This window comes from Dipodomys spectabilis, unplaced genomic scaffold (genome assembly GCF_019054845.1).
Source record: "Dipodomys spectabilis isolate Male_0828 unplaced genomic scaffold, ASM1905484v1 ptg000054l, whole genome shotgun sequence".
Classification (NCBI taxonomy): domain Eukaryota; kingdom Metazoa; phylum Chordata; class Mammalia; order Rodentia; family Heteromyidae; genus Dipodomys; species Dipodomys spectabilis.
In genome coordinates this window covers 26048829-26063170 of record NW_024870731.1, presented here as the reverse complement: position 1 = coordinate 26063170, position 14342 = coordinate 26048829, and the positions used below count along the sequence as shown (strand labels likewise).

The 14342-nt window shown below is 41.8% G+C and overlaps 1 protein-coding gene across 1 annotated transcript in view; it reads left to right on the top strand.

Moving 5' to 3' along the window:
• Adamts9 (ADAM metallopeptidase with thrombospondin type 1 motif 9) overlaps window positions 1-14342 on the top strand; it is a 148271-nt gene that overhangs the window by 100152 nt on the left and 33777 nt on the right. Inside the window, exon 29 of the mRNA XM_042680270.1 lies at window positions 13092-13259. Within this exon, the coding sequence (XP_042536204.1) occupies window positions 13092-13259 (168 nt within the window). The remainder of the gene's footprint in view (window positions 1-13091; window positions 13260-14342) is intronic.

Genomic DNA, 14342 nt, shown 5'->3' with positions numbered 1-14342 from the left:
AAAGCTGTAACAAAATTATGTATTTCCCCTATAATCTTTAGATATTGTTTAGTGGGAAAAAACAGTAATTTTTTAAAAATCATGATTCTCAGATCTCAGCCTCCTGAGTAGCTAGGATTACAGGTGTGAGCCACTGGCACCCGGGAAATGACTTACTTTATAGTACTGATGTCCCATTGAGTGCTTTACATGTCCTGATAATACACAGCAAGGAGTAGGAAAATAGTAATAAACCCATATATTGAGCAGCTACTGTGAGCCTGGGAGAGGTGCTTAACATGAATTATTGGTAATCCTCAAATACGGTAGAAAAACTGAAATACTGGGAAGTTAAGCGAACCTCTCAACACCATACAACCAGTAATTCTGGGATCCAGTCTTGGCAGACTCCAGAACTCCGCGTTTTCCCACTGTCTTCCTCAGGGAGCTTTTGAATTTTCTAGAAATAACAGTTTTGATTTGTGACCCAGGGGAAAAAAAAAAAGGAAACAAATCCTTGCCCCAGTAAAAGCTGATTTCTTCCTCCTCTGCCTTTTCAGTCTCCCAAGCTGAGTTCTTGAAATGTGAATGTTTCCCAAGATTTACAACAGGTTCCTAATTTTATTCTCCTTACTATGAGGTAGAGAGAGATGAATATTTGCGTTTCTAAATTACAATACTTTTTGCACCTCACTTGATTTTTGAAGTGCTTTCAAAGGGACTCAGAAATCTAACTTAATCACGTAGCATTCTCAGACAGCTGCTCTGGAATGGGTCGCCTTCCCTCTAGATATTGATGGTGCTCTAGAAGGATGAGGTTTAGTACATGTATAAGGAAAAGTTCTACTGAAGTAAGACATGGGCTAAGCCTACCATTTGGATGACAAGGACCAGAGAGTCTGTTGATGGATGGTCATGATTCATTCTACCCAATGTGCACTTAGAGTCTTGTGCTCCGTGCTGATTTCATCTACATGGGTAGCATCTACTTTTGAGAGCCTTTCTCTAGATCAAAAGGAGAGATGGGGGAGAATAACAGAAGGGATTACATTGAGCAGATGTGTTGTATTCATAAATCACTATGTTGAATTAAAACCTTTTTGTTTTAGCCAGGCGCCGGTGGCTCATGCCTGTAATCCTAGCTACTCAGGAGGCTGAGATCTAAGGATCACAGTTCAAAGCCAGCCCGGCAGGAAAGTCCGTGAGACTCTTAAAAACACCAGAAAACCAGAAGTGACACTGTGGCTCAAGTGGTAGCCTTGAGCTAAACAGCTGAGGGACAGTGCCCAGGCCCCACGACCCTGTAATCCTAGCTACTCCGGAGGTTGAGAACTGTCTGAGGATTGCAATTTGAAACTAGCCCAAGCAGGAAAGTCTTTGAGATTCTTATCTCCAATGAAACACCAAAAATGCCAGAGGTAGAGTTGAGTTTTAAGTGATAGAGCTCTGGCCTTAAGCAGAAAAGCTTAGGGACAGTGCCTAGGCCCTGAGTTCAAGCCCCAGCACCGGCACCAAAGAAAAATAAAAATCCCTTTGTGCAACTACTTATGGATTGTACCAGAAGATTAAAACAACATTTAAGTGAGACACGTTGTCTAGAAGTAGGAGTCTTTAGTTTTTGCTTTTGTAAATTTTTCAGTGAGAGTAGAAACAAATTAATTCAAGGGACTCATTCTTGTCTAATGCATTTTTTATATTCTTTTTAAAGCTGGTATATTACATTTTTTACCTGGGGGAAGGGAGTCATTCTAAGGTGGCATCTCCTCTAGGGAGAAGAAACTCAGGATCTGTGATGACATTTGTGGCTTAGGACCGAGCTTTCAACTTTCATCTAGCTTTTGCAAGGTAGTATAGTATTTTCAATTCCTCGCTTCTACTTGACATCAGTTTAATCTGATATTACATTCTCAGCCTTCCTCTTCTCTGTCCCTTGGTGTGGTATTTTGCTCAGGAGTTGGGAATTAAAAGTTAAACCATGAGGGAATTTAGCCAGTTGTGGACTGAATGGGCACAGGAGATTGGAAAAGAGCAATAGTTATTTGTTTGGTTCTTACAGTAAAGAGAACATTGTGTAGAATGTTCACTAATCCTTAAATATTATTGAGGGATAAGTGGTTCCCAGTTTGATTAGAAACTCTTCAAGTATGCATTCTTTTAGCATTACACAAGGAGTATTTTCCACATCCCAGGCATGTTTCTAGGCACTGGGAACTGAACAGGACACACAATTCACTTTGAACTCATCAAGCCTAGGTCTTAGTGGGAGACAATCTATAAATTACAAGGACAGGGGAACTATTTTAGGAAGACTTGGGGAGGTCTTCATGAAGAAAGTGGTAGCTAGCTGGGTACTTGTGTTTCACACCAGTAATCCTAGCTATTCAGAAGGCTGAGATCTGAGGATGAGGATCCAAAGCTAGCCCTCACAGAAAAGTTCATGAGATTCTTATCTCCAGTTAACCAGTAAGCACGCGCGCGCGCGCGCGCGCACACACACACACACACACACACACACTCCAAGAATGGAGGTATGGTTCAAGTAGTAGAGTACCAGCCTTGAGCAAAAAAACGAAGCACAAGAGCAAAGCCATGAGTTCAAGTGGCATTTGAACAGATAGGGGAAAATACAAAAGCAGACCATACGGTTTCTGGGAGAAGAGTATTGCAGGTTGCAATGGAGGCAGGAGTATGGCAGGCAGACTCAGGCAGGCAGAGGTCCATGTGGCTGGAGTGAAGGGGATAGAGACAGGGTATGCCAATACAGACACAGATGTTATATGGAGCAGGAAGGACAGAAGAGATGGTTGCACCACTAGGGAGGATATTTGCTTTTACTTTGATAAGATAGGAATCCACAGGGCAGAGGAGGGGGATGAACAGGGAAGACGTAGAGGAGTTACTGAGAGGCCATTGCTGTAACTCAGTTAAAGACAAGCATGGCAGGGAGGAGCCCGCCATGAGGGAAGTGATGAGAGAAGGAAGGCATGATTCTGCTCTATCTTTAAGGTTGTATCAAAGGATCAGCCGAGAGTTTGCACATGGCTTGTAAGAGAAAGAAAGGAATCAATGGAATGCTGCGTGTTAGGGACCAGATCAATGGACCAATGGTGTTTCCAGTTGATTGAAGTAGAGCAAGAAGTCTATAGGAAAAGTCAGCTCTGTGGGAGAAAGTCAGGGCCTGTGTTGTGAACATGTTAAGTCTGAGATGGGTCCTCACCATCATTTCACATCTCTGTTGAATAGAACTGACAGTGAATGCTTGCTGTGCTAAGTATCTTGCTAAGATAACAGGAAAAGACTTGGGCCTGGCCAAACCAGTCTGACTAATCTTCAAGTGATAATTCTACTACATTCTTGAGTCTCAGTTGTTGGAAATCCATGCGAATACCTCTCAGAGTAGTATATAAGAAAAATGTAAATTTGCAGAATACCATCAAACACAATTTTAGTAACTTCTAATGTCTTCCATGTTGTGAGTCTTCTGTGTTACCTGTTTTTTATCTCTTTTTCTCTTATCATTTGGTGGTGGTGGTGGTGATGTGTATGTACTGGTACTGAGACTTGAATTCAAAGCCTGTCAGCTCAGCTTTTTTTTTTTTTTTGGCCTATGACTGATGCTTTGCCACTTGACTCATGCCTCTGGTTCTGGCTTTTTGCTGGTCTGTTGAGTTCCATCTACCATAGCTGGCTTTGAACCTCAGTCCTCAGATCTCAACCTCCTTAGTAGCTAGGGTTACAGACTTAAGTTTCAGCACTCGGCCTCTTCCTGTTGCTACTCATGAACGTTTCTTTATTAAATGGGCAGGAAGAGGAAACAAGAAAAGGTAGGAAGAACTTGAACGGTGTGTGCTATCTGAACTGCCAGGAAAGCAATGTGAAGTGGGAGAATGATCATCTGATTTAGTAATGGTTAAAATGATCTTTTTTCCTCTTGTTGAGACATAGGTTACTCTGGATATAGGCTGAGGAATTATGCACATCACCATTCTGGGGGTAGCATTAATATTCAGTTAAAAGTCAATTCATTATGTAAATTGCTTCCAGTAAAGTTGTAAAACATTTAGTATAGTTATCCCTTGGAATCAATGGAAGAATTCTAGGACCCCCTGCAGATACTAAAATCTATAGATGTGGATGCTTTAGTTCCTTATGGAAAAATAGCACCATATTTTTCTTGCATATTACTACATCCTCTTAAATATCCTAATTCATCTCTAGATGACTTGCAGTATCTAAGGCAATGTAAATACCTCACAAATCCGTGTTTTGCTGTCTTGCTTAGGAGGTGTGATGATATACAGATGGCCTGTATGTGCACTTTTTTTGTTGTTGTTTTGTAGTTGAACGCCCAGGTTCAGAGCAAATGGGCAGAGAGGACTGACTGCATATTTGATAGCTGGACTGTAAATATGCTCCTTTATATATATGCATTTGTGAAGAAAGGGCCAGTAGACAGAAAGCAAGACTAAGCCACACAACGAAATGCACTAGGTTATGGAAGGACTGGCTGGCACAGAAAAGCGGGTGAGGTTGAGGGGTAGACATTGGTTAGGTGCAGAGACAAACTGCCTGAGCCGCTTTTCTATAGAAGTACTCCATGGTGTATTGAGCTTCTCAGACGTGTCCTGGCTGCTTTAGACAATAGCATAGGTCCCACCAAGGGGCCCTGCTCCAGCATTGACATCTGTTAGGAGACCAGTGTGTCCTGATTGCTGTGTATCTTCCAGCACTTTCCATTTTCAGGAACCCAGAAGCTTTGGTGCCTGTCCCTAGCAGCCCTCACTTCCCCATCAATTACTTACCTAGACACTTTTTCACTCACCTGGGACAGCTAAGGATCAGGATCCTGGAATACATGTTTCACCCACTGTCCTCCTTGTTCCCCAGACTGCTTTATAAACACTTCTGTGGCAGGCAGGGGATCCTTACATGATCTTTAGCTCTTTCCTGCCATATTCCAAAATGGTCATTCTGCCCAACTCAGGTTCCACATGGTCAGTCATCTCGTGTGACCTTGAAAAGAAAAAGGAAGCCCTACAAAAAAATAGGCAATGTGCTTCCAAATGGGAAGTTAGAGCACATGAGAGGAAATGGGGCCTGGTGATGTAACACACCTCCCCATTCCTAGGGGTACACCGAAGTCAGCCACGATAGAATTCACTGGAAACTACATTTCAGATCATCTTGCTTTTCATTTCTCACCTTGGGGAGAAAAACTCTAATCATATTCTTGCAGAATAATGAGAAAGAAACCAACTCTGGTTTCACAATTTATAGTAAGTGATTTCATATTCTGCTCTATGTAATATTAATATGTATTTCCTTCTCTAATGGGAGGAAATGTTACGTGGTGGAGAGGGAAGCTGGAAACGCCTGTACTTACTGATTCTTTGGGGGTGATGAGGTGAAGAGCAGGAGAGCCTCTTGCTGTCTTCCTTTATTTGCCTAGCCTGGCTCTGCCATTTCCCTTAATAAGTGGAGCCATCTCATTGGCTGTGGGATGGGCCGCAGCCTTGAAGCATGAGACCTAGTCCTTGTCCTAGGTCTTGGCAGCATTGCAAATCTGGAGGGGTTGGGGTACGTGTGGATGGAAGGGTGGTCCAGTACCCCATCTGGTTGAATGTGAATGTCTGTAGTCTTGTTCATCCACATGGTGATTTCTGCTGGCCCCTGGCTCTCTTGCCAGGGTGGTCCTGGACATAAACACCCATGAGACAGGCCTGTCAACACTGGCTTTATTCTCTGAAGTCACAGCTGCTGTTTTCTTGGTGAGGATTTCTCTCCTTTCCTCCTCAGTATTTTGGTTCTTTGTAGCCCTGTGTAGAGCCTTGTGCTCTGAGCAGCCCTGGTGGGTTCACATTGCCAGTAAGCAGATCTATTTTCTGAGAAAGGATGGTGGCCACGCCTACAACCCCTGAGCACAGAGGAGAAGGAGGGAAGATGCCCTCGGCAGCGGCCATCAAAGATGCCAACTCTGCCTCAGGATGCTTAGGAAAATACCATCACAAAATTGAGAGGAACGACGGAAGTCATCCTGGAGATGAGAAGTATGAGCAGGAAATGATGGTGTGGAAAAGAGATGTGCCATTCGTATACATGGTGTCTGTCTTTTTCTTCTTGGGTGAGAGACCTTATAAATAGTCATCTAGAGGAGAGAAAGGGCACTAGGGAAGGTACCTTGAGCCGGTGTGTCTGTCTTGTGGGTTCTCTGTGCCCTTTGAGAAGGCAAAGCATTTTACTCTTACACAGGTAAGAGCTTGCCAGACAAAGCTCGGCTTTCGTCCCTGTATGTCTTTGCTAGAATGTCTGTCTTAGAATCCAAAAGTTGACAAATCTTTTTAAAGATACCTTTTTTATGGCCTTTTTATGACTCTGCTGGCTATGAGAGGAAGTAGGGGTGGTAGATGGCAAGCATGTATCTTTTTTTTATCCTGTCTGGCTAAAATGGGAAGAACTTATATATGGCTTGTGTCCCTTAGTTGCAATGCTCATACACCCTGTCCCATTTTAACAGAGAACAACTGTGAGCAGAGACAATGGTTAAATGGTAGATGTGATTCCAGCCCAGGTCTACCTGTCTGCATGTCTTCGGCTGAATTTTAGAGCAGGGTGAATGCAAACATCCTCTACCCCTGCTGGCATTTCCTGTGTGTGTGCGTGCACACACACACACACACACACACACACACACACACACACACACAGAGTCCTGGGAATCTCTTACCTAACACTTGGTTCATCTATGTCCACCTTTTCTCTTCTTTGTTTTATCACGCTAGCTGTCCATGAGATATCCAATCTGGAATGGAAGGAATAAGAGTGGCTTGTCAATTGCAGTTCCTGAGTACTGCTGAACCCCAGATCCTGGCCTTAAACCCCTTAGTGTAACTGGTGCCAAAATTTTCTGCGCTAGGGACAAAAACTTCCTAATGCTGTATCTACTCCTTTCTTGCTCGGTAACCTTGAATGTGCCATGTCTATCTGTGCTGTCCAATTTGTGAAGTAAGTAGATGGACTGAAGAACCCTCATGATGTCCACAGCTGAACCATTGAGAAATTAGTGTTTGGCAGGTGAGCAAGCCCAGATTTACCGCCACTGCCCTCCATTGACACACCAGAACATTCACCAGTCAGGAGAATTGACAGCATACCATAGAGTATCAGGTATGATAATGGGTTAATATATGTTCAGCATGGCCAAGAGAAAAGCAGAGCATGGCTCCAGCCAAAGGAGAAGGTGGCTTTTTATTTAAGCAGTTGTATATTTGCCATTTATAATGTCTTCTTTCCAAAGGTGCAAGAGATAGGACAATGTGTTGAAGTTAGAGCTGTTAACATTGCATAGCCACCATTGCCCTGTAGGCTGAGCAAACAGAGCCCTCTAAAATACTCTTATGAGACATTTCTTGAGGTCCCTACTTTCTATTGCTGTGGGTAGGTAGAGATGGTCAGCCTGCTGTCTTAACCAGTGCCTTTGTTTGGGATAGTTTAAGGATAGAGATATGTAATAGTTATGTAATGTAAGAGAGAGATACGTAACAGTTAAAGCAAAACTCTGCTGCTTCCTGGCTTTGTAGCCCTGTGCAAATGATATCATTGTCTAGCCTTTACTTCCTCATTTATGAGGAATCCTAATCATACCTGAGCCACAAGGCTGCTTTGGGATTGAGAGACACCAGTGGGCTTTATCCCCAGGGTTCTGCTCACAAGGAGAGCTCAATTAAAGGTGAGTAGTTTGAGTCTTAGTAGCTCTGCCCTAAGTGAAAGAGCAGAGTAGGAGAGGGCTTTTGACTCTAATGTGTGCCATATTAGATCTACACTAACACCATGAGTCAAGATTCTCCTTTTTTTGTGAAAAGATAACATTTAGGTTATGGCACACTTCCGTGATAGCTATAGCTTTCACAAATTCATTCTTTCCATCTTTGCTGATGGGCTTCCGTGTAGATAGCACTAAATAAGCATCTCTGAGTTGCAGCTGTAATCTTTTTCCCATGCAACAAGCCCACGTGGTGTCCCAGGATCTGAGCATTGAGCAGCATCTGAAACTTAGAGCCTCATGTCTATATCTGTTATTTTCCTTCTTTTCTGGAACAGTAGCCACAGCCAGATACCTTTTTGCCTTTTCCTGATGGTGTGACGTTGGAGTGGTCATTTCGTTTGTCACTGTAATTGGCGGTTCTGATTCCTGCACATAAGTATTACATGCTCTCTCCTATCACACTTCCCAGATGTTTGACTATTTAAAGAAGAAAGTCAGAATTAAAGTCAAACCAAGAAGAACTTGTTGGCATGCAGAACTATAGCAAAACATTATTTTAATGAAGTGGTTTGGATGTTGTTTTCAAAACAGGCCTTAAAAGTAATTAATATAATCTTTCTCCAAACAGGACTCTACCCAACCTACCCCAGAGTGCTGGTTAGTCACATGATTGCCCAAAATCCCTAGAATAGGAAGAGTATGGGTTTGGCAATAGGTTCTAGTACTTGGCATTTCTCTTGGCCTTCTAATCCTTATTGTTTCTGACCTGCTATCAGTAAATCCTGTTTGGATATTTGTACTAATTGGTCAGCAACTCTATTACAAATTTCTCAGGATGATAATCTCATCTCTTTCTCAGAACCAAAATCACCTGTGCCTGGACATTCAGCAAGGTCTTAACCCATATATATCAGGTAACAGCTATATAGCTCAGAAGAGCCTGGTCTACCACCTACACACTCCAGTGCCTCCACTAAACCAGGATCTTCTAGCCCCTTCCAGAATTTTCCTTGTAGCCAGATCCATGTGCTTCCCTGATCTCTACTTCCCGCTCTTCTTCTCCCTGGTTCCCTGTGGTGAATTCTGTATAGAACTCTGTCTTCACTGGAATCCTCAGTGGCCCCAGGAATCTCATTCTATTTAGGTCCACAGCACTTCTCATCTGGGTAGATATACCATATTGTTTGTTAGCTTCTTGATAACAAGGACCAGTTCAGGGAACCACTAAGTCCAGGCATAGCACATTGTTAGTGTACTGCCTCTGTTAGCTCAGTATCTCTGTAGAGTACTATCTCTGTTAACACACTATTCTTTTGCCCATCTACATTGTATCCAGAGCTATCAAGGTTTTTCAGAGTTATCAAGGTTTCTGGAGAGGTTACCAACCTATTGCTCACAACATGAGTTTCATGGCTACTAGACAAGTTGAAAGGTAGTTTCAAAATCATAGTCATCCACTGGCTTCCCAGAAACAAAAGCTTGAAAGCCTAGGCATTGGGAAGATGACCTTGTTCTTCTGAGTAACAAGTAGAGATTACATTGTTTCAGAGTCTTCCTCAAATTTAGGAAGAGTGATCTTTTTAAATAAGTGAAGCTGTTTCCCAAGAGAAAAAAGTCACAATCGTATTGGTAAACCAGGAATCTATTTCAGTTGAAAATGGGATTTAAATGTTCTAAAGAGTAAGAACTCTCAGATATGTAGCCAATGGATAATATATACTAGGCGACCTACTGAATATGACTTTTAACTCAGTGACAAGCATTGATGTAGTAAAAGTCATCATTTGCCTGTGAAAGACTTGTAAATCATCAGATGAAATTTCCTTAGGAATGTAAGAGCTGAAATCTGTGTTTATTTAATTGTCAAAATGACAGTTCCTTTATGAAGTCATAATAGACCCATTTATAAACCTGTTAGAGTGGTATATGTCCATGAACAGCTGCTTTGCTTTGTTACTAGTTGAGAAAGCTTTAAGTGATGAGTGTTTGCCATCAGATTAGATACCTTGAGAATTTCCTAGTCGTTTTTCCATCTTAGTAAGTCCAGGCAAATAATAGGTTGGTGAGTCATGCTAAAATATTGCATTCGTTTTTCAATGTTGGTTCCATTCAGGTCCCCAGATAGGAAAAAAAATGTGTATAGGAATGAGCAGAGTAGAGCTCACCTAGATATTTAAACATTTTAAAGCATCCTGTTTAGAAGTAGCTTCATCTGCCATTTCCTTAGCAATGGATCTTGGGAGCATCCATGGCATACCACAGATGAGTTTCTCGTAGGGAGATTTTTTTTTTGGTTAATTATGTTTTCGTAAAGCTGTAATTGTTCTCAGCAGAGAGGCATCCACTGAACTGCAGCTCGTGGAAGCTGTATTTAAACCACCGTGATGACACCATTTTATAAGCACCACTTTTCCCCAGTCAGCACCTATAGCTATTTTGAGCTCTGGTGGATTATTGGCAAGTTAAAGGAGATAATGTATGGAAAGACATAGGGCACTGTCTGGTATATAAGGATGAGAGCACCCTGCTTTTACTTAACCACTGCAGATTACTGAGTCAGTATCTCTATCCACTCACTCTTCCATTTTCACATAGGGTCAGCTTGTGTGGACTGTTTGTATATTGAAATTGCTCTCCCTAGGAACACATTAGCATCTGTTTTCACTTTTAACCTTTGATGGCTTGAAGGTACCTGGTTTTCTTCACAATCAAGACAATCAAATGTCATCCCAAATTTTTGTTCTTTATGTCCAACCAATAACAATAAAGAGATTCCATAAATAGACCTTGGACTTCTAATGCTGTTTCTCCAGTATTTCCCCATCTTTGAATATGGTAGCAAATGTTACTAACCACTCTGCAGTTCCCCAAAGCTAAAAGTCATCCTCTCCCTTTCATCTCATGCCTGATCCACCAGGTATATCATTTCTACTTCAAAAATATGTACCTTTAATTCACCAGTTTTCCCTACCCCAAAACTCTGTGTCCTAATCCAAACTATCATTACCTCTTTCCTGTACCAATTACTATCTACCTTCCATGTGCCTTTTCCTATTTCCATTCACATGATATTCACATTCAATCTTCACTCAGTGGTCAAACTAGACTTCTCTTTTTAGTACCAATCCTGGAGTTTGAATTCAGGACCTGGGCACTGTCCCTAAGTTTTGTTGTTGTTGTTGTTGTTATCGTTGTCATTGTTGTTGTTGTTGTTTGTGCTCAAGGGCTAATGCTGTACCACTTGAGCCACAACTCCACTTCTGGCTTTTTGGTAGTTAATTATAGATAAGGGTCTCACAGTCTTTCCTGCCTGGGCTGTCTTTGAACCACAATCCTCAGAACTCAACTCCTGAGTAGCCAGGATTACAGGTATGAGCCACTGTTGCCCAGTTCAAAGTAGAAATTTCAGAACAAAAACCAGCCCACATCTTCCTCTGAATTAAAACTACTAGTGATTTCCAATTGGGTACAGAATAAAATCCACACTCATTATGCTGACTGGTCTGGCCTCAAAGGCTCTGAGAGCCTCTCCCAAACACGGTAGCCTGCTTGTGTCATAGTAGTCACCGCAAAACACTATTTATCTATGTCATCACTTAATTAATATCAGTTTTCATGGCTGCTCTGTTAGCTCGATGAAGGCAGGAGCTAGGGAAGTTTCATTATCACTCTATTTCCAGTACTTTGCAAAGTTCCTAGAACATGATAGCTACTCATAGTTATTAAATGAACAAATGAGCTCATCCATCATTCCAACGGTGCCCTTAAAATATTTTCTTATTGAAGAAACATTTTTTAAATATTGAAACTGGACACTAATAACGAATTATCTTTGGGCATATCATTAGGCCACACTTAGAAGATTTGTAGGAATGCTTCTAGGAGCTTCATCCTAAATTCCAAAATATATCTCAAAGCCTTTCTGCTTTTCATACAGCAGAACACTGTAGGTTGAACGATGGATACTTTTGTTTTGGTGTTGAAATTCAAATTAGGCTCCTTCCTTCCATGGCATACACTGTTAAGACTTCTAGAATTAAAACTCCAAATCATAATCCTCATAAAATGAGAGCTCAGACATATGTTTCCATGTCCTAAAGTTAAAGCCAAATGTGTTCCCTTACATATTTTAAATTTCTCTACTGGCTACTGTTGAAATTTTTATAACAGTTTGTCTTTACCAGAAAGGAAAAAAAAACATGTCTGACACATTTATGAATGGTATAACTTGTAGCATGCTTGGTAATTGTGGTTGAATTAATACTCAGTTTCTTGTTTTACATGGAGCTATTTATCTGTGAGGCAGAAAAGGGCACTTTGTTAATTTAAGCTAACAACATCTCAAAGTTAGTGAAGGAAGGGGGAAAAGTGGAATACTGGGAAATAATGCTTGCAGTCTGTTCTTGCTGCATTTTTGCATTTTGTTCTTCATTCTTAAATTCATTTCCCTCTAAAAGGCAAGACTATTATATTGGGAAATAATGGGTCTTGAAAACCTGAGCCAGCAGGTTTTATGATCCAAGCAGTAAGGGCCTCTGTAATCGCTAATGAGGCAATGGGAGTTGACTGTCTCTATGTACCTATTGGGGCCAGCTTCTTGCCTGTTCTACATGAAGCTGTCATATCAGATTTTTGTCCAGACTCTATGGGTGCTTTGATTTCCTAAACCTTTCTGAGAAACCTAATCTGAAATCAAAGTCAAGTTTCTTAGATGTGGTCAGACAAGGTCACATTTAAAACAGTCCAGTGAACTTGAAGATCAAAGTTGAAAGGTAATGGCTTCCTCCAGAAATTGGCACAGACTTACCTGATACCTTACCTTTCATTTTCTAGCATGCCTTTTGCACCTCTTCCAAATGGGCTGGGAAAATGAAAACCTTTTCTCGGGGAAAAATGACTGGGGAGTTTGCTGTAAATTGTTGAATTAAAAACTTGGATGCAGTTCTGTTTTGGAAATATATCCTTATCCCAATCAGTGAGAATAAGGTATTTGGTTGAAGACATAGTTTCTTGTTTGGTAGGCAAGAGTTCTTCCCATCACAATGGCAGGGTGATTTCGGGTTCATGAGCTTCATTTGGGACCTAAATTATCAGGATTTAGCCAAACTCTTGAGTAAGCCAACGTGCCACATGAGATTGGTGCTGTCGCGTGTAGACATTATTTCTTTCTTAGTGCCACCTTCCTTTCGCACTGAGCCTTGAGACTTGATCCAAAATGGCACTGAAAAATGGGCGGGGGAATGGTGACTCTCATCAGCCATGGTCTTAACATCTCACAATGTAGGTTTTTTTAATCAAACTCGGTGTGATTAGAAAACAACAACAACCTTGCCATTGCTTTATATTTCAGTGTTCTGTCTCTTGTGGTCGAGGGCATAAACAACGAAATGTTTACTGCCTGGCAAAAGATGGAAGCCATTTAGAAAGTGATTACTGTAAACACCTTGCTAAGCCACATGGGCAGAGAAAGTGCAGAGGAGGACGATGCCCCAAATGGAAGGCTGGCGCTTGGAGTCAGGTGAGCAATGCTTCCCCTCTACCAACTGCTTCCTTTCATTGGGCCACATGGCTGGCACCAGCCTCTTCATGTGTGTTTGTCTGCATGGTCTGGGTTTTACAAAGGGGAGCTTGGAGAGTGGATGGCCAGGATATTAGCTGTGTCATCTTAGGCTTCAGACTCTGGGGCTTTGACTGATCCTACATTGGGGTGGCTATGAGGTTGAATTCAATGTGAAAATGGATGTTTTAGCACAGAGGCATCCCTCGTCACTTGGCTGATGGCTTTTCACGATCATTTTATCACTTGCAAAACCACTCACTGATTTTTGTACTGAAGCTATGGTCACCTGACAGGAATTGAGTCTGAGTTTGCCTAGGAAGTTCTTAAACAAATACCTTTATTCCTGGGAATATAAGATATTCGAGATCACGTCTCTGCCTGTTTACAACAGAGATGGGGGAGCAGAAGGAACATTCTCTGTTGGTTTCTATCTTTATGACCTTGGGTGCCTTGTTTAACCTTCCCAAGCCTACTTCTCGTGGTTCTTATGAGCATTTAGTGTAGTTACGAATGTCAGGTGCTTTGCTCCAGGGGTCTTGAGTCTAATGGAGTCTAAAGAATCATATTTCGTTGGAAGGAGTGTGATGTGTATACTAGATGGGATAGGGTGTGAATTCCCAAGACACGGATGGCACAACGCTCCACTTATTCCGAACATTGCTGGGCTAGACAGAAGGGATATGAGCGTAGGTTTAAAAGCTTTCATTTACCTGTAAATACTGGATATGTGTTAAGGACCACACTTGCACATTTTTCTCACCTTGGTTGAAGCTGCTTACCTGAAGGTAACAAGGTTCGATTTTTTTTTTTTAATATTCGGCAGTTATGTGACTCCTCACACTGTTGATCTGATTCAGTGAGTCTTTACAGTATTTCTCTTTCTCCTGTGCTATGGAGAATCGGACCTGTATCTGCTGAAAATGAGTGGAAAAGCAGGCTTAAGGTACATAGAACCTGGCATAAATTCTTGCAGAGGCTGGGTCTTGATTCCTAAGGCTGCAAAGGAGCTCTGAATGCAGCCATAGGAACATAGAGAGGTGG